At 47.5% G+C, this 21,893-nt stretch overlaps 1 protein-coding gene across 2 annotated transcripts in view; it reads right to left on the bottom strand.

Annotated features, from left to right (window-relative positions):
• The window catches only part of LOC119455301 (ubiquitin carboxyl-terminal hydrolase 8-like), a 176,348-nt gene that overhangs the window by 103,236 nt on the left and 51,219 nt on the right, over positions 1-21,893 (bottom strand). For both annotated transcript variants that reach the window (XM_037716700.2, XM_049668693.1), the window contains exons 8-10: positions 20,915-21,071; positions 16,457-16,701; positions 6,524-6,667 (exon numbers count right to left, since the gene is read on the bottom strand). In XM_037716700.2, the coding sequence (XP_037572628.1) occupies positions 6,524-6,667; positions 16,457-16,701; positions 20,915-21,071 (546 nt within the window). The remainder of the gene's footprint in view (positions 1-6,523; positions 6,668-16,456; positions 16,702-20,914; positions 21,072-21,893) is intronic.

Below are 21,893 nucleotides of genomic sequence, written 5' to 3'. Positions count from 1 at the left end.
CCAGCTGGCCATGGTCCTCCTGGCGGAGGAATATCTATAGGTCTTAGTCTGACCTGGAATAAAGACTTTTCTCTCTCTCTCTCTTCTTTCCGCGTAACCAACTTAGAACAATGGTCGAGTCTGTCCAATATCTCATTTCGTTTAGTTTTCTTACAAATCCTCTCGTGATATATTCAGAGAGGCATGCAGATAGCATCGTAGCCATTAGCTCGAATCTTGGCAAAGACATTTCTTTTATTGGAGCTATTCGTCCTTTTGCTATGAGTAGCTCAGACTGTTTTTGGTTTTCGTAAGTATTTATCAAGTAGGCTGCTGTTCCGTAAGCGTACGGGCTTGCATCGGAAAACAAATTAAGATCCGTGTGAAGAGGCTGGCTGCCTTGGTTAATATCAAACCATCTAGGTATGCTGAAGTCTTGTATTAATCGTAGCTCTTGAATCCAGTTCCTCCACGACGCCGTTTCATCTTCTGGTAGTGGGCCATCCCAAGATGTTCCCTTCCTCCACATGTTTTGTATTTATCGCTGAGCTGTCACTGAATGGAGTGAAGACGCCCAGGGGATCGTATATTCTTGCTGTTAGCTGTAGCATTTGCCTCTTCGTAATTGGACCGCTCGTATCGATGTCCTTTATGTCAAAAGATGGGAGGTACAATCTATCTTCCCCGTAATTCCATCTGATGCCAAGTACCTTTATCTGGGTTGAGGTTTCCATGCCTGTGTTTTTCTCTTGTATGTTTATAGTTCACTGTAATCCAGGCTCATTCGTTTTGAACTTTCTGAATGTCATTGACGCCTCTTGAAAAATGTCTTTTGACTCTTTATAAAGTATTTCGGCTTCTTCTGGTGAGTTGGCTCCCAGTATCACGTCGTCGACATAAATGTTGTTCTTCAGCTGCTTAATCGTTTCCGGAAAGCTATCTTCCAACTTGCTTAGGTGGTTTTGCACAGTTGCTGCAAGTAAGAAAGTACTCGGAGCTGTTCCAAACATTACTTTTGACATTCTCCATGTCACAACTTTTACGTCGCTACCACTTGGAATCCTGTCCTACCAAAGAAAGCGCAATGCGTCTCTATCTTCTTCGTGTATTGAAATCTGCAGAAATGCTTTCTCTATATCAGCTGTCATTGCTATGTGATGGTGTCGGAAGTTCATCAGCATATGCACCAGATCACAATTGAGATTCGGTCCTGTTTCGAGGTTATCGTTTAAAGAAAACCCTTTTGTCGAGGATGAAGACGCATCAAATACAATTCTTATCTTTGTGGTTTGTCGATCTTCCCTTATTACTGCCTGATGCGGCATGTAGTAGCAGTGTGTCATCGGTCTACTTTTTTCGTCGACCACTTCTGCTACTCCACTATTTAAATAATCTGTCGTAGCGCCGGAGTATGCTTTCGTCCTTCTGTAGCCGTCGAGTTCGTTGTCGTAATCTGTGCATAGCTACAATCTTATTTTCATCAAGTTCCACGTTATCTTTCCATGGAAGTCTGACAGAATATCGCTTCTCTTCAAATTTTAAGTGCCTCTTGAAGTGCTGAATCACTTCCTCTTCTCTCCTGGTTTCTTTCTCAGGGCACTTTATGCCTAGATTTTCAATATCCCAGAAATGGCTGAGTTCTGTCTGTATGTCGCAGTTATTCACATTGACGTTAAGTACCATTACAGTTGACTTCTCCATCATTGTTGCTGATATCCTAGCTTGACCTTGTACTGTCCAGCCGAATATGGTTTCTGCTGCTGTCAACCTTTCTTCTAGTCTTCGGATCCCACCTGTCATTACTTGCCAATACTGGTCTGATCCAATAAGTATTCTAATTTCTAGGCATGATGTGCTTTTACATGAACCGTCAGCCAGCTGGAATCCGTCCTCTTCATACTTCTTTTGCAGTGAAATAGGCAGGAATGGTAATCTTTCCTTTGAAATTATGTCTACCTCCAGTGCTTCCAGTACCACTTCTTCACTACTGGAGGTACTTTTCAGTTTAACTTAATTCATGGCTCTTTCATTTTGACCTCCTCCGAATGAGCCTATCGTGAGTCTTTCTTTTCCTTTAACCTTACAGCCAAGTTTCTCAGATAGGCTTTTCAGTATGAATGACCTTTGGCTGCCAGTATCCAGCAGAACACGACAATAACATGACTGCTCGACACATACCACCTTCTGCTAATGCAACTGCAGTCTGCGGAAATACACTTGATGAGATGTTCATAAACTGGCAAGTAGATGTTTTCTCTTCCTGATTTGCACTTTCACCAATAGTAGATGTTGTACACTGTGCTGTCAGTTCTTTGCTTCGGCACATGACGTCGCATGCCATTTTCGACATATCTTGCACCTAATGTTTGCCTTACATATTTTAGCAGTATGGCGAGGCCTGGTACAGCGGAAACATCTGTTTGCCTCTCTGAGCTTCATTTTCTTGTCTTCATAAAGCATTGTTTTCCTACAATCATCAGTATAATGAGTGGTATTCTTGCGAAATATGCAAAACTTTGCAGCTGTACTTTGAAAATTAACAGTTCTTGTATGCTGCTTACTCTCAGTCCTGTGGTTGTAGCTTTCTCTCCTTTCTGTTGACATTTCCTCTCTGCACTCAACTTGATCTTCGATATATTTCATCAAGCGCCTAAGAATATCTTCTTGACGTAAAGCCACTTTCTGATCTCATGATGAAGATCCACTGATCACTTCTCTTTGTTTTAACTGGAATACAATGTACATATCCACTGGCAAAGCTCTTTTCAGGATCGGAAGCAACATCAATGCATAGGACTCGCTTTTCAATCCTAAGGATTCCAATCCACGTATGTGCACTTGAACCTTTTGTGACAGCTTTCTTAAACCGTCATGGTCGTTGAAGCTTGCTACTTCATTCAAGTTAGTCAGTTCTTTCATATGCATTTCTACCAGCACGTCAACTTTTCCGTACCTCTGCTTGAGTAGATCAATGGCGTTGCTATAGTTACTGTCGGAAAACTGTAGTCCCTCCACGGCAGCTGCCGCTTTTCCAGTTAGTGATGACAGAAGGTACGTAAATTTCTGATTTTTGTTCCAAGTCGGTTCTTTCATGTACAGCTGTTTCAAATTGCCGCCAAAATCTCTGCCATTTCATTTTGTTGCCGTCAAATTTAATTAGTTCTAGCTTCGGTAGCTTCACTATTGTTGCTTGCTGAGATTGTCTAGCTTCGCCATTAAAATTGGGTTGCTCCCTCGCTGTTTGCCGCACTTCTTGCCGAGAAAGGTACGTGTTGATGTTGTGCAGAGCACTTAATATCTTTAATTAACTCATACTCATTTCTTTTCACAAACTCTGAGTCAGCTGTTTCGGGCATTATGAACTGCTCCATCTGCTCGTCCGCTTTCTTTAGCGAGTCTGCAATACCTTTAATCTGGCTGGCTATCAGCGACATCGCTGTAGGATTGTGATTCTCTTCCAGTTTCTTTTCAGCATCGCTCACTAGGTTTGTTATTTGCGCCCTCAGCGTTTTTCGCTTCTTCAAAATCACTTCTCTGTTCATCTTGAATAACTGAGGAAACTGCTGGTCGCTCACAGATTCTAGCGGCGAGACGTCATCCGAATCTTGGTCGCCCTCTGTGTCCGTGCCGCTCCTTGCCGTCAATGTCTCGTCTCGCTGCCGTTGGTTCGCTCCTGGGCCTCCTCTTCGCCCGTACTTCTTGCCGAGAAAGGTACGCGTTGATGTTGTGCAGAGCACTTATTATATTTAACTTGTACTCATTTCTTTTCACAAACTCTGAGTCAGCTGTTTCGGGCATTATGAACTGCTCCATCTGCTCGTCCGCTTTCTTTAGCGAGTCTGCAATACCTTTAATCTGGCTGGCTATCAGCGACATCGCTGTAGGATTGTGATTCTCCTCCAGTTTCTTTTCAGCATCGCTCACTAGGTTTGTTATTTGCGCCCTCAGCGTTTTTCGCTTCTTCAAAATCACTTCTCTGTTCATCTTGAATAACTGAGGAAGCGTCCGCTTTCTTTAGCGAGGTCTGCAATACCTTTAATCTGGCTGGCTATCAGCGACATCGCTGTAGGATTGTGATTCTCTTCCAGTTTCTTTTCAGCATCGCTCACTAGGTTTGTTATTTGCGCCCTCAGCGTTTTTCGCTTCTTCAAAATCACTTCTCTGTTCATCTTGAATAACTGAGGAAACTGCTGGTCGCTCACAGATTCTAGCGGCGAGACGTCATCCGAATCTTGGTCGCCCTCTGTGTCCGTGCCGCTCCTTGCCGTCGATGTCTCGTCTCGCTGCCGTTGGTTTCGCTCCCGGGCCTCCTCTTCGCCCGTACTTCTTGCCGAGAAAGGTACGTGTTGATGTTGTGCAGAGCACTTATTATCTTTAACTTGTACTCATTTGTTTTCGCAAACTCCGAGTCAGCTGTTTCGGGCGTTATGAACTGCTTTATCTGCTCGTCCGCTTTCTTTAGCGAGTCAGCAATACCTTTAATCTGGCTGGCTATCAGCGACATCGCTGTAGGATCGTGATTCTCCTCCAGTTTCTTTTCAGCATCGCTCACTAGGTTTGTTATTTGCGCCCTCAGCATTTTTCGCTTCTTAAAAATCACTTCTCTGTTCATCTTGAATAACTGAGGAAACTGCTGGTCGCTCACAGATTCTAGTGGTGAGGCGTCATCCGAATCTTGGTCGCCCTCTGTGTCCGTGCCGCTCCTTGCCGTCGATGTCTCGTCTCGCTGCCGTTGGTTCGCTCCCGGGCCTCCTCTTCGTCCGTACTTCTTGCCGAGAAAGGTACGCGTTGATGTTGTGCAGAGCACTTATTATCTTTAACTCGTACTCATTTGTTTTCGCAAACTCCGAGTCAGCTGTTTCGGGTGTTATGAACTGCTCCATCTGCTCGTCCGCTTTCTTTAGTGAGTCAGCAATACCTTTAATTTGGCTGGCTATCAGCTACATCGCTGTAGGATCGTGATTCTCTTCCAGTTTCTTTTCAGCATCGCTCACTAGGTTTGTTATTTGCGCCCTCAGCGTTTTTCGCTTCTTCAAAATCCCTTCTCTGTTCATCTTGAATAACTGAGGAAACTGCTGGTCGCTCACAGATTCTAGCGGCGAGGCGTCATCCGAATATTGGTCGCCCTCTGTGTCCGTGCCGCTCCTTGCCGTCAATGTCTCGTCTCGCTGCCGTTGGTACGCTCCTGGGCCTCCTCTTCGTCCACCTTCTGTGGCCAGTCCGTCGTTCTGGTAGTCCGTGGCCAGTCGGAAGAGGAGTAGCCGCTAAATCATTGGTCACGGCACCATGTCGCAGAAACAAGACGAGACAGCTGCGTTTGATGCGAACGAAATCAAGATTCTTTTTTTTTTTTCTTTATTGCTTTCTTAGCGCGCATGCCTTTGGAGCCCGCCGTCTTCTTTATTCTCGTCTTGTCCGCTCCCATGAGTTTCAATTGCGGGCTTTGTGCGCCAGGACGAAGCCCCCATAGGTGAAACTAAAACATGGTGGAAGCCACTGACATTAGAGAGTTTTAGATTAGGGGCCCCCAATGCTTGCGTCCCCCTAATCTAAAGCTCTCTATTATCGAACTTTGGGAGCATGTTGCTACTGACGATGCAATAGGTGGTGCTTCGATGGAGGAGTTCCCGAGTGCAGATAGTGCTGCTTCGTTCTGCGAAGAGATCTCCGACGGGGCTATCGTTGTCGCGATAGACAGCGGTGTTGTGCGATGGAGGCGACAACAGCAGTAGCAGCAGTGATGACGCGATTGACAATGGCCCGTCTTTGACACCAACTCCGATGTTCACCCAAAGTGCAACGTCGTCGATCGAGTCGCTGATTGAATTCATGCACGCTAAATTACAGCCGCCAGTGTTCGTGCAGCAGATGGACGCGATGCACACGGCGGTTGTGAATCCGAAACTTCCGCGATAGCAAGTGCAGATTTCTATTTCAGCTCGCCTAACGATTGAGACGCTATTTAGAGGTATCAATAAATGTTTTATTTTTCACAGCCGACTTTCGAATCTACAACGTAGATTTTTTATCGCAAGTGGCAGTTTGGGGAGTGCAGAGGTATATTCGGCATTCCTTTTTTCGGCAGTCCAGATATAGCGATGATCGGTTATAACGATCGGATTTCTCGTTCTCCTCAATATCGTTATAAGTGGACTGCACTGCAGAATCAGTACAGTGGTACCATTCTTTTACACCAGCTAGGCCCCCGAGGCAATGCACCAGCAATGTGATTTCTCTGCTTTCCCTTCTGCTTGGAGGTACTGCTTCCTCATACACAAAAAAATGTGCGAGTAGCGATCATGTGTACTCCTGTGTAAGAGCAAGAAAAAAGTGGTGGAAAAATTTTAGGAAAGGGCAGGCAGCCTTTTAAGCGCAACTGTGGCCTTCCAGCTGCATGCACAGTATTAGTACGAGTTTCAGATGTGCTTCATAGACTAGTGACTAATCAAGTTTATTTACTGTGTTTAAAAAGTACTGCAGGTCCCTTTAGTTGACAGAAAGATGAAACCAAGGGCGGAAGAGGTTAAACTAGGCATAACTGTACCTTTGTGAGGTCGAGGAGCTTCTGCTTCAGGTTCTCTGTCTGACGAATGCCCTCAGGGGATGTGGCCTCCAACTCCCCGGAGTCTGAATCCTGGCTGAGACCACCAAACGGACCACCAGGCAGGGGTTTCGATGCACGATCAACCTGCAGGCCGAGAACATTCTAGCTGGAGTGTGCAGCATTTGAATTATAAAACTAATGACCCGTTAATCATCCCACTTACCACTCTTCCTGTGCCTTCTAAAACTTCGAAGTTTTAAATTTTATTGTATAGTACAGGGAATACAGTTGGGCCTAGCTATAATGAAGTCACATTGAAAATACCTTTGTTATATCCAATATTCATTATAAATGTGTATTCATTGCATTAGGTAACTTACCTTTGCCAAAACATGTCTACTACAGTCAACGACCGATTTTCCAGACACCTGATTTTTCGAACATGCCCAATCGGATGCCTTCGCGGCACAGCCACGTACCCCATAGAGTCAATGTATAAGAACATCTGAAATTCCGGACACAAGAAACCTTCGCCATCCGATTTTCCAGACTTTTTGCCATGACTGCAGGTCTGAAACAGAATTAATCGAAGCCACCACCACTGCCATTTTGATTATCTCGCTGCCTCGAACCAGCACTATTGCACGCAGACCTGCTGGCAGCCACCACCGCTTCAACGCTCGGCCTAGCTACTTGATGTTTGTTACCAAGCTACTTGCTGTTCAGTGCCGTGTTTTTCATTCAAAGAATTCACTGCTGCCAACGGTTTCGAAGCTCGGAAAGCACGACACTTTGCATAATGCCGGGTCCCAAAGGTTAGCTTCCCCTCAATACAGCAATGTTACACAGTGACGCACACACGAAGTATTGCAGTGAAGCATACCAAGATTGGGAAGGAGAAATTGTCACGGGACATGATACGTTTCCCTTAATTACACACGCGTGCACCCGCCATCTCCTATTACAGTACGAGCACCGATATGCCTAATAAGTGCGCTGCCAGGCCTTTAGAGCTATTTCGGACGTGCCTGTGGCGATTTGAGCCCTTGGAGGCAGTAAAAGACATACATTCGTTTTTTTCGAACTGTCCGATTTTTCGGACGTTTTTGCGGCCGCTAAGGAGTCTGAAAAATCAAACGTTGACTGTATTTGCAAAACGTGACAGCTATTTTATTGCACTTGACTACGTGCCAAGTTCACCAGACTTGAGCCTAGGTTGCCAGTCGTTTCATCCCCATCATGGTTCCACAACAGCTCGTCCTCACTGGCGCTTTTGGCTGTCTGCCATTATCGCAAGCATCGCGTTGAAGCACTGCTTTTCGGCATCTGTTTTGACAAGCATGCTGTGTGCGACTCTTTCCTCGACCGTCCTACTCATCAGCATGTCGAAGTTTATCAGCGTCTGATTAGTGTTTCCGTTTTGTGAACAGATAAACTCTTTATCCCGCAGCCGGCACATGAAAAGCGAAGATCTGTGAAAAACGAAGATCTTCTTGTAGTAAAGAGGCAATCATTTGCAAAATGACGTGCGTCTTCTCAAACACAGTTCGTTGCGCCATATGAACAGTGTGGTCCACCGTTTGCTCACCTTAAATACCATAGAGGAGATACCATGCTTTCATGCCGTGGCTGACACGTTAATGACATATTAGAATTGAATTCTGGGGTTCTACGTGACAAAAAAATTTGTCGCAGTTTCACCCGAAAGGCGAAGCACCAATTGCGATAGCAAATTAGTAGAGAGCTATACGGAGTAATGATAGTCGTTTTATCAGCTGTATAAGCTTGGACATGCAACAGCACCAGCAACGCGCAGAACTGTTGTCGACGCCGTCGGCGTTTTGCCCGCATTCGCAGCGAACGCGCCCGGCGTTTTTATATAAATACGTATTTGGTGCCGCAGCTAAACGTCGCCTCCCCTCCCTCCCTCCCGTCCCCCCACGGCCTTACGCGCAACGGAAAAAGTTGCGTTTGCTCTGTATATATGGAAAGGAGGAAAGAGACGCTTAATTCTCCATGGAGCCCTTCAGGGAGCCCGGCGCAGAACGCGCGTTTGCTCTCCGTCCGAAGCGCGGCGACGATTTCATCACCGTTGACGTCATGCGGAACCTCATGGCGACGGCGACGCCGACGCCGACGGCAGAAATCTGCTTTGGAGTGTGCATGTAATTGCTATCGCAATAAAATACGATTTGATTATGAGGCACGCCGTGGTGGGGGACTCTAGATTAATTTTGGACATCAGGGAATCTTTAATGTGCCCCCTATGCATGGGACAAAGGCGTCTTTGCATTTTGTCCGCATCAAAATGCGGCCGCCACGGCCGGGACTTGATCCCGCGACCTCGTGCTTAGCAGCAAAACAACATAGCCGCTAAGCCACCGCGGCGGGTCATGACATATTAGGGGACTTCTTATTCCACATGAGGAAACTTTCCGGGTCTTCGGCCCTCAGGAGGCGCGATGCATCCTGCTTATAGTGAACATAGTGAGCAGCTTATCGTGCTGCTTCCACCAGTAGCACAAGCAAACTTTGTCAATACCGAAATGCCTTCCGGCAGTCCACATCCAATCCTACAGTGCATACTGCGTGGCCATAACTTAAAGCCGTCTGTAAAATGCGAATTATGGCTCAGTGCACGCAGCAAAACCAAAGACAAGCAGAAAAGCAAGCAACAGACACCCAAATTCAACACTATGCCCACTATGCCGAACGAGCCCAGGCCACCCCTTGGTCACTTGGACTCTAGCCGTGCATCGCTCAATCTCCTATTGTGTCTGCATAAAGTTACTGTTGCAAGGAGCAGTTGCGTGTTTTTTGCTCTCTTGAGTCTGTGGGGTGCCTATGAGCAGGCATTGGGGCCAAGCATGTGGTAGGAACAGACTGAGCATTATCGACGACAATAAAGATATGCCTGTTCTTACCACACGCTTGCTGCCAGTGTTCTCTTGTCATGGCTTTGTCATCAGCTTCACCATTATCAAAACCACATGCCAACACAGCAACGGGCACTGAGATTAGGCATGCTTGCTCTAAACACATGTGCAAGAGTAAACGATTCTAGACTTCCCAATAAACTACAGCACAGCCATTTGATTGTGGGACTGCACAGGACCAAAGTTGGGCATGCGATTATTATGAGGGGAAAAAAAGTATTAAATTTGAAGAACACAGTTGAGGGTGTGTTTATTATGCGAGTACGCTCACTGCACAAGTACAGGAGAACCTTGTTCATATGTTTTAAAAAGAAAAACATGCGAGGAAAAACACACTAACCAGGAGAACATACAAACCAGAGCCACTAAAAACTTGACAGACTCAACTGTAGTTGACACTTACGTAATGCTATGCGCTAAGCGAAGCATTGCAGCACGAGATGCCGATGAGTGCCGAGATCGTGGAACCTGAGTTGCCCGAGAGGCGCGTTGACGTTTTTTGCGGATTTAGCAAACTCACGTTTAGGGATGGGCGAATAGTGAATTTGAGGTTCGAAGCGAATAGTGATTTGGTCGAATAATTTCGAATCGAATAGTATATATCACATACAGTTAAACCTGCTTATAACGAACCTCCATATAACAAATTCCTGGATATAACGAAGTTTTTCTATTCCCCGCCGTTACTCCATAGAAGCACATGTATTTGAGACCTCTATGTAACGAAGTGGCAGCGGGAGACGCCCTCCGATATAAGGAATTTTCTCCTCCGACAACCTAGAGATCTCACCCCAAATTTTGTCATTTTTGCGCGAGCAGCAACCGGAAGCACCTTCTCCGCCGTGACGGAATGTGAAGCAATCGCACGTGTGCGTGTGTGCGTGTGCGAGGCGGGCCTGCATCCCTCGACCCGGCGATCTTGCCGCCGCGGGCGTGACCTTTCCCCTTTTCCCCTTCCCTTCATTCAAACCTGATCCTGCCGCTTGCTGCAGCTGGCCTAGCCCGCCAAGCCGGCACTCTCTCCTTTTCCAGTTGATGTTGCCGAAGCGCTAGCTGGTACACGCTGTGCCACATCATACTCGATGAGCGCGGACACACGTTGTCAAACGCTGGCGGCGTGTGGAAGCGACGCTGGAGAAGCGAGCGAAGTGACCTTCGTGCTGTTGTCTATCGCTTGAAAGCAAACTGAGCGCCGAAAACACACAGCACACACAAAGCTACGAGCCGCCGACACACCTACACTACTAGGCTCTGCCCCAAGGCAGATCGCTATCAAGATACGCGGGCCGCCGCGCAGTATGCAGTTGATGCCAGAGTACAGTACAATGCCGCCCCGCTATCCCTCCCCCCTCGCTCCCTTGCCAGTGCCTCGAGCGCAACGGAAGAAGGCGTGCTTCCTCCCTGCTTTTCTTGCGCGCGCGAGATTTAGACGCGGTCGTCGGCTCCCCTCGCACATTTTCACTCGCACATACAGCATACAACGCGCAGCGACTGCGTTATCGTCCTTGGACTTTATACAGAATATCTATGAGCCAAAACGAATTTTAAGGCCACAATGCGTCATAGACACCATCTTTACATAGCAATTACGGATCAAGGGCCATATTTTTGCTGGCGGAAACCGAAAATACGTCATAGTTGTCGCCCCCGGCACTTTCGGCGGCCAATGCCACCGTCAAGCCACCAAGCAAAGCGGCATGAAAAGTCAAAATGGCCGCTCGGGCCGGCGCTGGGTGGCAGTTCACAACGTACAATGCGGGAACGGTCCCGCAGTTGCGACGCAACAGAGGGGTTATCAATGCATTGGGTTCTATGGGAGCTGTGCCGGGACCGGCCGAAAACAACGTAACAGCCGGGAAAACGCAGCCCCCCAGAACGTAACAGCGGGGTTCTACTGTAACACTATACGACGCTACGACGCCATCGTGACACTCGCTCTTCGTTTCCGATGCCTCGCGCTTGTGCGAAACGACACGCGTCCATGCATCCGGTACCTGGTGTGACATTCCAAGGATGAGTGCTTTGACGAAAACGGAAAACGGGTGCGCGTTACAATTGAGGGTGCGTTAGAACGCAGTAAATACAGTAAGAATTTCTTTTTCAAATTTTCGTGCCGAACCTGCATATACCGAAATCCTCTTTATAACGAAGTTTTTCAGGAATTTGTCAATTTCGTTATATCCAGGTTTAACTGTATTACAGTAAAACCTACCTAGTTAATTTGAATCTCACGGGACCGAAAAAAAAATGTCCGAATTAACCGAATTATCAGGGTATGTATCCAGAAAACAATAGGCAAATGCTTACTACGTCAGCCCAATTTTATTAGTGTAATGGATGAGCAAATCCTTTTGCTATTTCGCACAAAAGCAGTGCGGAAACTGCAATTCTCGCCATCTCGTGACTGATTGGCTCTCGCAGCGGCGATCGAGACCTCGCGACTTCCTTCGCAGCACGGCCGCGGCGCACGCCATCATTCGCGACACGCTTTGCACTACCACGCGCACATCCCGATTATTTTTTCGCCAGTAAGCTGACCGCCAACAGATCGCACGTGCATCGCGATGTAGCCGGTGCTCGTCATCCTCGACAGCTTTGCACCGAGTCAAACCGAAACAAGTGTTTGTAGCAGCCGCAGCCGCCATCGACGCGATTATGAACGGCGACTTCGCGGTGGGTACGGCCACGCTAGCAGCAAAAACGCGCGCGTCATGCCGCGAGCGGCAACACATCATGCCGCGCGCGCGCAAGAGCGGCAGTAATTGGCGGTTTTATGGCGTGCCGCGCGAAATGAGTCTCCCATTTCTGCGTCAAGTGCCGCGTGCCGCGAGATGAAGAACCAATCAAGAGCGACGAGGGTGACGTCACGGAGCCATGGCAACCGGACCTCCGCCACTCCGCGCCGGGTTATCAATCGACGATTGTCGTAGTCTCGCGGTTCTATGAAGGGATTTCTGGACTCTGTCCGATCGCACCTTTTTCGCTCACGGTGATTCCGCGTTCCGAGAGCGCGTGAGATCATATCGCGCTGCCGCGCGGTGAGACGCAATTGCCACAGTGGACTTCGCGGCAAGGCCACTCGCGGCATGACGCGCGCATTTTTGCCGCTAGCGTGGCCGTACTCTACACGGCCGACGCACTCACTGAGTCAGAACGAACTACCGTTCGCTGCAACAAATGCAGACGAAATCGCAGTCGCTATCTATGCGATCGTGGATGGCCACTACGCCGCTTTTTAGGCAGGCGGCCGACGTGCGTATTGAGTCAAAACGAAACTACTTTTTGCCGCAATTGCTGCAGAAGAAACCGCGGCAGCTATCGACGCGATCATGGATGGCGACTATGAAATCCTGTGGCCAACGTGTTGTTATGCGCGGCGGTAAACTGTCACATGTAAGAGGTCGCCAGAGGTATACAAAAAAGAGGATGACGTTCGCGGAGCGTTCCGAACGGCGCGAGCGCTCGAGGCACGCGAGTCGAGGTGTAATCCGCGAGGGAGAAGCATCGAAGCGGTATTATCGACATGGCTCTTGAGCTGGAAGGTCGCCTCGTCAGCCATGCTCTGACGACGGGAGAGCGGAGGACCTGGCCACGAAGGTCGTGGCACTGGCAAGGCCCAGGTGTAGCTGTAGTCCTCGGAGACGTCCAGACGAAGCTCCTGGGACCGGCCACTGCTGCTCACGGTGGTTCCGGTCTTCTTCTCGAGAATCCCTCTTCCTCGGCCAAGCCCGTTCAACCGATAATCACCGGGGCACCGGGCCGCCACGCAGATCGTCGGAGGGCAAAGAACACTTCATTAGGCAAGTGACACGTCAGCGGCGGCTACCGGAGCTCTAGCCACGCACTAAGCCAGGTCAACGGAACCGCGAGTCGTCGGCAATTTACGGCATCAGCGACAACCCGAATGAACAAGACGTGAGGCCTAACCCAGCGAGTGACACGTCAGCGGCTACCGAAGCTCCAGCCACGTACTCGGCCAGGTCGACGGAACCGCGAGGCGTCGGCACTTACGGCACCCACAAAGCTTCGGATGAGATCGACGCGGACTCAACAGGAACTTCGAACCCCCGGTCTGTAAGAACCCGCACTTCCACATTGCGACGCAATTAGGCCGGGGACAGGGTGGCCAGACTTTAACGGGTCAGTGCTAAGACTGACGTAGAGACGTTAAGACGGAGCTAGGCTCCGAAACTGAGATATAAATTATCTTTTGATAGTTTGTACTTATTATGAATTTGGTGTTTGAGTTCGAGTGAACATTTTTGGGTGAATTATGGTTGTAGTTTTGCGTGCCTTGTGCTTTTACTGTCCTTGTACATATTAAATCCTTGTTTGCTGTGCTGCCAGCCGTGTCTCCTCCATTGAGATTAGCGCATGTACGCAACTCTCCGCCTCCCAAGCGAGTAGAAGGTGACAAAATATTGGCGAGCCTGCCAGGATTGATACGGCCCAGTCACGGATACTCAGGAGTTGTAAAGATGGAGTGGGAACGTTTGGCGGCGATAGCAAAGTATTTAAATATGTCGAAGGAGGAAACGATGGCGTTTTTTGTGTATATGCAACAACAAAAAGAAAAAGAACACGAACGAGAGCACGAGAAGCACGAATGAGTACGCGTGGAGCAAGAACAACAGCACAAAAGTGAAAAAGAAATTTTGGAGTTAAAGATTAGACTAGCGGAGATGAACGCCAGGTCTCGCGAGGGGTCGATTTCCTCCAGGTCGGCGTCATCCGACTCTACTTCACCCAGGCCAAAACAGATTTGCCCTGGGAAGTTGATGGCTCTGTTCGATGGGCGTAAAGGTGATTTAGATGCGTATTCGCATCGCGTTGAGAAAAAAACGGTCGGGCAAGGCTGGGCAAGGAACGAGTGGGCTAGCGCCTTAAGCCGGTGTCGAGTAGGTGAGGCGGCTAGATTAGCGGAGCATGCTGCAGCTAAGAAAGCGTGTGAGGAACAGAGACAGTCTCTAGAGAAAGAGATGCTGCAAGAGAGAGCACACGCATTGAAAAGGAGAGTGAGGCCGAGATAGAGATGGAAAACAGGTGTGATAGCGTAGCAGGGTTCCATGACATGAGAGAGATGCCAGAAGAAGTTGGCAGATTAAGGAGCAACTGTGAGATCGTAGAGGAGAAGTTCACGACTGAGGAACCCTTGGTTCAGAGTGACATGGATAAGAGGATGACTGACATAAACGCAACAAAGACACAAATAGGCACGAAGCGTTCCGTCATTGCTGTCATTCACGTACAATTTTCGCTGATGACCATAGCGACACGGACTCCGCCGCTTCGTTTCGGTTGTACGCTAGCACCGTTTCTGCTCTTTTGCGTCGCACATTTCCGGCTCTTTAATGCAAAAATGTATAGCCTTCGAGATTTATGATTGATGTATGGCCGCCATGACATGTAGCATAGCCTCCGAGATGCGTATCGGACGACCGTGGCTTCCGACTGCCTATTCGGGAGCGCCGAATAATTCGAAAATATTGAATACCTGAATTCGAATCGAAGCGAATAACGAATATAGAATTATTCGATCGAATATTCGACAATACCGAATATTCGCCCATCCCTACTCACGTTTGTACTACTCGAATTCAGCCTGTGTCAGAAGCTTCTATGAGCAGGTCATAATGGCAGGAAATTTTGATGTGCCCATTCAGCACGAATGGGATTGTTGTGGCTTGAGACACTGAGGAAATGGTGGGGCCCTAAGCGACCCGAGACGCACGTTTCCATTTTTCTATTGCCTAGTGTTTTAATAAGTGGGAGGAAACTAAAACGAAATCGAGCTGGCTGGAGATGCCAGAATACAATACCACCAGAGCGAAACGTGATGGTCACTTTGAGTCTGCTGCAGTGGGAAGCGACGGCACGTTTGGGTTATCTTCTATTAAAAGCGTGCGGTACGCTTCAACAGCACTATGCCCCACGCGCTGTGAAACAGGTGAAGATGTTTATTGCAATAGGGTTCGTGGCAACAGCTGTGAATGCAGTGCGCAATGACACAGGAGATCTGCTGGTACCGGAACAAGAAACTGAGTGCGTGCCGGCATTTTCACATGAGACAGGCGGGCAAGCATTGCAGGGAAGCTGCTGCGGTGGGCGGCTAAAGTTCTCATTGAGCAGGCCTTGTGCCTTTTCTTGTTTACATGGGATCTAGCGGCCGGAAAAGGTATCATACGATCGCAGTTTGGTAATGTATCGAATGTTGGTGCTGAAAGATTGTGTTTTCCAGGAACGTACGAACCTGTAAAAAGGAAGCGTAACTGTATTGCGCCATTTTTTTGTCTTCTCAATCACAAATGTTGGTGCCGGGAAATTGTAAGAAACAGGATCGTATCAATGAGGTTCTGCTGTATGCACGGTAGAAGGATTAACATTTCGTGTCCCACAAGAAAGCCACGTTCCCAAATGAGACTGAAAGTTATAAAACCATTGCTTAAGTATGCCTTAAGATGTGCCCAAGACACCCAGCATACACAGGTAGCAAATTTCTACCGTTTTCATGAAGAGTGTCCGTCATGGTTCGAATATGAAGCGACGCACCTGATCCCAGTTAATAGCGTGCCCTCAACAAAACACAATGCTCAGAAGGTGTGCTCGAAGACACATGTTGCTTCTTGACATCGTTTTGGTGAAGAAGACACTATTTCGAAGGTTAAATTTTGCACAGAGGCTACTAGATGTCTACGCTATCTGAAACAAAGCTTTTTACAAAGGTCAACAATCTTGTTGCAGTTGGCAGTTAGAGGGTTTACAGGGACCCTTAAATAAGTTAACACTGCCACTCGGGTAATGAGCTCTGCTGCACAAGACCACAGCCAGCACATCCTGGAGCACCTCTGGAACACATTATAATGAAGGCAGTGCTGAGGTTGAACAGAGGTTGAACACAGGTTGGTTACTTCTAGAAACATGTCAGACTTACTAAGCTTGAAGCTTGGCAACTCTCTTTGACAGTGCTCAGCGTTTACTGGACAGGTTTGTTTCTCACCTGAAGGAACACACCGCTTTTGGTTCCTACGGAGTCTGGCACATTTGCACTGCCACCATTGGCCATCTTGGGGCCCGTGTTATTTGGCACGGGGCCATTCAACAGGCTGGGCTTCTTGCTGCGGTCCACAAGCGGCATAGTGGCAGCGACTGGGTTGGAGGCCGGACCAGAGGGCTTCGCTTGTTGAGCCATGCTCCTCGCAGCCTCTTCAAAAAGGTTGTCCGGATCGGGAAAGTAGACGGCATCTGTGATGCATAGAAATAAAATGGCTTGTAATTCACAGCATGCTCAAGCGATCATTGGCACATCCTGGTAAGTCTTGACTGGTACTTCTTGGAACTACAAAAGCTCATGCCACAACCCTTTGTTGGCAAGGGCAACGTCTCCCCAGCAGTTCCCGAAGGCAGTTCCAAGCAAGCACCACTCTCAAAACGGAAATAGTGACACAATTAAACACATAGGGTTCAAGCACGCTACGACAGATAGATCGTACCAAGTCCCAATTAAATTGTATCCTGTTTATACTAAATTTAAAAAATTGCCACCAGAGCAATGTACGCAAAATATGCACTAAAACACTGGGGGTCACGATCCAACAACATGATCCTGCAACAAGTGTCGAAGTGCAATACTTTAAGAACAGCATGGTTATATGAGAATGATCACTGCGATAACAGCCGGGGGTGGCCATACCGTACAATTGGATTTCATTCATCCGATGTTGGACGATTTGACTAACGTTGTTTACTCCCCACATTCAAAAGTTACAAAAGGTGCCCACTTAATTTAAACACTTCATTTAATTCTAAAGTCAGATAACATAAACTACAGGTAATTCTGTAAAAATATTTAGCTTATGATTTTATCTCACGGAAACATGTGGCACAAATTATCTCCAGATGCAGTTGCTACCACTGGTTCCAGGAACATTAAAACCTCATTACAGTCAACGACAGATTATTCGGACACGCTTGATTATTCTGACAGCGCCGTGGCACTACCACTAGCCCTATAGACGTAATGTATAAGGACGACCAATACTGCGGACACCTTGCAGCACATCGTGCAATAATTCGGACTCTGATTGCACAACCGTGTGCTAATATAAAATGGCCACTGAGTCAAGCAGAAAGAGCGATATTTTCGTTTTGAGACATCGCCGGCATGCTCGTTGGCCATGTTGCCAATGCTCTGTGAAACCAAAATTAGTGAAGTCTACTCGATCTAGTAGCCACTGATGAAAATTCGGTATATGTATTCACTGTACTTATCTGTATCGACAGCATGACAATGGTCAAATTAGGGGCCACAATTTTGTCACTTGTATTATATATATATATATATACACATACATACATACATACATATATATATATACAGGGTGTTTCAGCGAACACTTTAAAAAATTGTTAACACTTTAAAAAATTGTTTAAAAAATTGTTAAAAAATGTCCGCCTCTTTGAATAGACCAGCTCATTAACTAGAATTGGGCTATCTGCCACAGGCAACCTTAAATAAATTTTGAAAGTGTTCGCTGAAACACCCTGTATATATATGTATATATACGCACACATATATATATACACACACACATACACACATATATATATATATATATATATATATATATATATATATACACACATACTGTATTTGCTCGATTCTAACGCGATCGATCGTATCGCCGAAGTGGATCATCGCAGAATACGTCCTGCTTCGGTCTACTGAAACTCTTCCACGTTGCTTTGCTGGCGAAAATCCTCTCCTTCTGTTTGCGCCAGTCCCGATCGCAGGTTTTGGATTCTCCGAACGGCTGTGAAGTGGCCTGATTCCCGTCCGTCTCCGCACACATGATCACTTTCTTTTTAAATGCGGCATCATGATGAACTCGGCACTTCATGCTGATAGAGCAGACGCAGAAAATGGGAACAAAGATGGTAGACTAATGCCTAAGCACGTGTACTGCAGCACATGGAGCAAGCTACTGTAGCTAGGCTTGACTCACATGCGAGGCGGTCATTTTGAAATGCCAACATCTATATGGTAATGCAGATTTAGGGTCAAACTCGATTCTAACGCGCACGCAATTTTTGAACCTGTTTTATCGTAAGGAAAGTGCACGTTAGATTCGAGTAAATACGGTATATGCCACTCTTATCATCCACTGTTAATGGCCAGCTGATCCCATTGATTATGCGTGCAGAACATCACTTTGACCAATGGAGAAGCCTGAAAAGCGTGAAAAGGTATAGCACAAAATGCATTGCTAGAAAATCATGGCCAAGGAATGTCTAGGCCAGGGGCAAGTGTATGTCTGCACAGCAACATGCATTGACAAACTTGTGCCGCAATGTTGGATGATCACTTTCGAAAGATGTATTCCTCTGCGTCATCACTCACGTGACTAGCACTGAAGGCATCGACAAGCGGCTGCGTTTCCACACTATGATAAGACAGCATGCTTGGTACTGCACCAAGAATGCCGTCGCTTGTGGACGCTGTGTCTTGCCTATAGTAGTTCCACGAAATTGCAGGTAGCTCCCAAAGCGACTATCCGAAAACACGGCCCATTTGAAATGCCCATTTCGAGGGCATTTAAAGAAAAATTTCATGAAGATTTCACATTAGAGAAGCAAGAATTTCCTTAAAATTGATATACGTAATTAATTTTTTTTCAGTTCAAGATGTAGACAAACTGACAATATTGTGGCAATTAGGCTGAAATGTAGTGGCGTGGCTTGTGGTACAAAGGCATATGTTGTGCTGTCTAATTGCAGGTACAATAATCTGTCATACATGAACAACCAGGTACCAAATTTTATAACAATGCAATAAACTTTTCATTCTTTATGCCTTATGTCATTGGCTCTGACTAAATCGTCAGCACCATTATTGCAGTGATTGGGCACTTAGTGTGACAAATGATAAGCATCAAAATAAAATGAATTGTTGCAAATTACCGCTGCAACTGTACAGACTCTTAGCTGACCTCCAACTTGGAGCCAAAATGATATGATGTCAAAAAAAAATTATGAATTAATGGTTAAAAAAATCTGCGTGTAAGTTGTCTATTCAAACGGGGTATACCCAAGGTAAATTATATTTTATAATCATTGAAAACTATGTTTCAAAGCAAAATTAGTGCTCCGACACGTTGTGTTGCACTATCATTTCATATACAGTATAGACCACTTATAACGTAACCGCTTATAGTGCAGGACCGGATATAGTGCGGTCTTTTCAGACTCCCGTTAATTTTCCCATAGTACTCCATGTATACGCGTATCGCTTATAGTACAGTTGCGGGACACGAAATACCGGTTACAGTGCGGCTGCCTGGGAGTACGGAAGTCAGCGGAGACGGCGAACGCTCCCCTCAAACGGGCGCCCCAAGGAGTGCTCGAGGAAGAGAGACGAAGTGGAGGAGAAGGGCACGTGGTGCGAACGAACAGCCAGTGAGGCTAAAACCAGAATCTTGAGTGCGAGTCGAGTCGTGAAATATCACGGCGCGCATAGCGAGCGAGGGCCACGAAACGGCCAACGCTCGCTTCACAATAACGGCAGTAAATGAAACTTAAGCGAGCGAGCGGGCAGCGCCGGCACGGCACGGTGAAAGGCGCACGCGGAGACCGTGGAATGTGAGGGAGGAGGGCGGCAGGGAAGCGGATTTCGCCTTGGCAACTCTGCCGCTTCGGTGGCTCCCCTCGTAGCTCCCTCACTTTCGACTGTCACTGTGCGCGCCCGCCGCCGTTCAGGCGCCGCCGCTACAGCCGGCCCGGCGCCAGCTCCCCGAAGTTTCATTTTCTGCCATTATCGGGAAGCGGGCGTTCGCCGGCGTGGGTAGTTTCGTTGGCCGGCCTGGGACAGCGCCGCTGCTTCCCTCTGCGCCATAGCCGCAGCGTGCAAGGTCAACACGTGACTAGAAAGTAGAGGAAGCATAAAGCATAAAGAAGGGTGTACTGCCAAGGGTGTACGCGTGGCTACGGTAGCGTGGCTGAGACGTCGGCATGTACACGCATGTTCCGGCGCAATGCAGAATCGGCGACCTTGCCATTTGAAAAAGGGTGAAATGTCCGCCACATTTTTTTTTGGTTTGTTTGCACGCGACATTGAGGGGTCTCCCCTCTATGGCGGTGCCGGAGCAATGCCAGTCGGAACGCCGCCGCGTGATTTGGTTCGAATTAACGAGATTTGACTGTAAATTGAATGCAAACGCTCTAGCCGCATTCCTCGAGTGTCGCTTATGCGTGGCGGCTCGGTGCACATGTTTTGCATATGTGCGGGCTTTGAAGATTGTTGCTTTGGTTATAGTGCGGTACCACTTATAGTGCGCACATTCGCGACTCCGGCGACTTACGTTATAAGTGGTCTACACTGTACTTCCTCACCGCATGAAAGCCTTTGCAGTACTTCCCTTCACAGCTTCGCTGTAAAAATTGTAAAGCAGCATATACCGACCTGTGCTGTTTGTATAGTTGCTGACGAATGGGTCCGAAGTCGTCTCTGGGATCCTGGCATGGGCATTGGTGGTGTGCATAGGATACCGCATAAGCCAGTCCTCATAGCCATCCTTCAGAACCATGGGCTCACACCTGAGCACCTTCTGTGTCGACCACTGCATAACAATAATTGCAAAATCAAAGAGAGAGACAACATGAAGATCTCAACATGCCGAGTATGTGCCTTTCTAATGCCGCACGAGCTAGTTGGTGCCTTCATCAACATGTTGTGCGAGATTAACTGCAGGCTTCAAGAAACTTTCTTTTTCCCAACCAGGAAGAAGACGAAAAAAAAAACCCCTGCCAGTTTCGCCAAAAGGGCAAAGCATCGACAGCGTTAGCAAAATGTTTGGCGGTGTACTCAGGCTCACTGGCCAGTGTTCTAACAATACTACGCGGGGTAACATGTTGGCATGACCCAGCATCCGAGGTAGCTGCAGTAACACCACCCGAGCAGCTACCAGCAGTCCCAAAATAGCTTGCACGACGAAGTGCATCGCCAGCAGCATTGGAGGCGATGCGCATCGATGGTTCACGAGATGCATTTGATGCAAAACTGTCAGTCATTCGTAGCTTCAAATTTACTGTCTGCTCATGCCACTGTGTGCACCAGAATGTGGTATGCACATAGATGCAAAGCAGGAGCGCTAAAGTTTGTGTGGAAAACGATCATGCCAGAACAAGGAAGGCACAATGTTGCCCTCCTCTTTACAGTGAAATGCACTGTGCGTCGTTCGTGTCACTGAAGATCTTCTAACCCTCCACGTGTGGGCCGCACATGCTTCACCGACCATGACAGCACAGCGGTGCCGACAGCATGAGCATGCCTCGAGTGTTCGTACAATTCCTATTGCAATAAAAAAAGATATCAACAGAGTCCGCTATAGCTTTACCCAAAGTTTTTCTGTGGTTCCACTAGCACTGCAGTGCATTTTAGG

The sequence above is a fragment of the Dermacentor silvarum genome, chromosome 6 (assembly GCF_013339745.2).
Source record: "Dermacentor silvarum isolate Dsil-2018 chromosome 6, BIME_Dsil_1.4, whole genome shotgun sequence".
NCBI classification, from domain to species: Eukaryota; Metazoa; Arthropoda; class Arachnida; order Ixodida; family Ixodidae; genus Dermacentor; species Dermacentor silvarum.
This window is presented reverse-complemented; position numbering and strand designations above follow the sequence as displayed.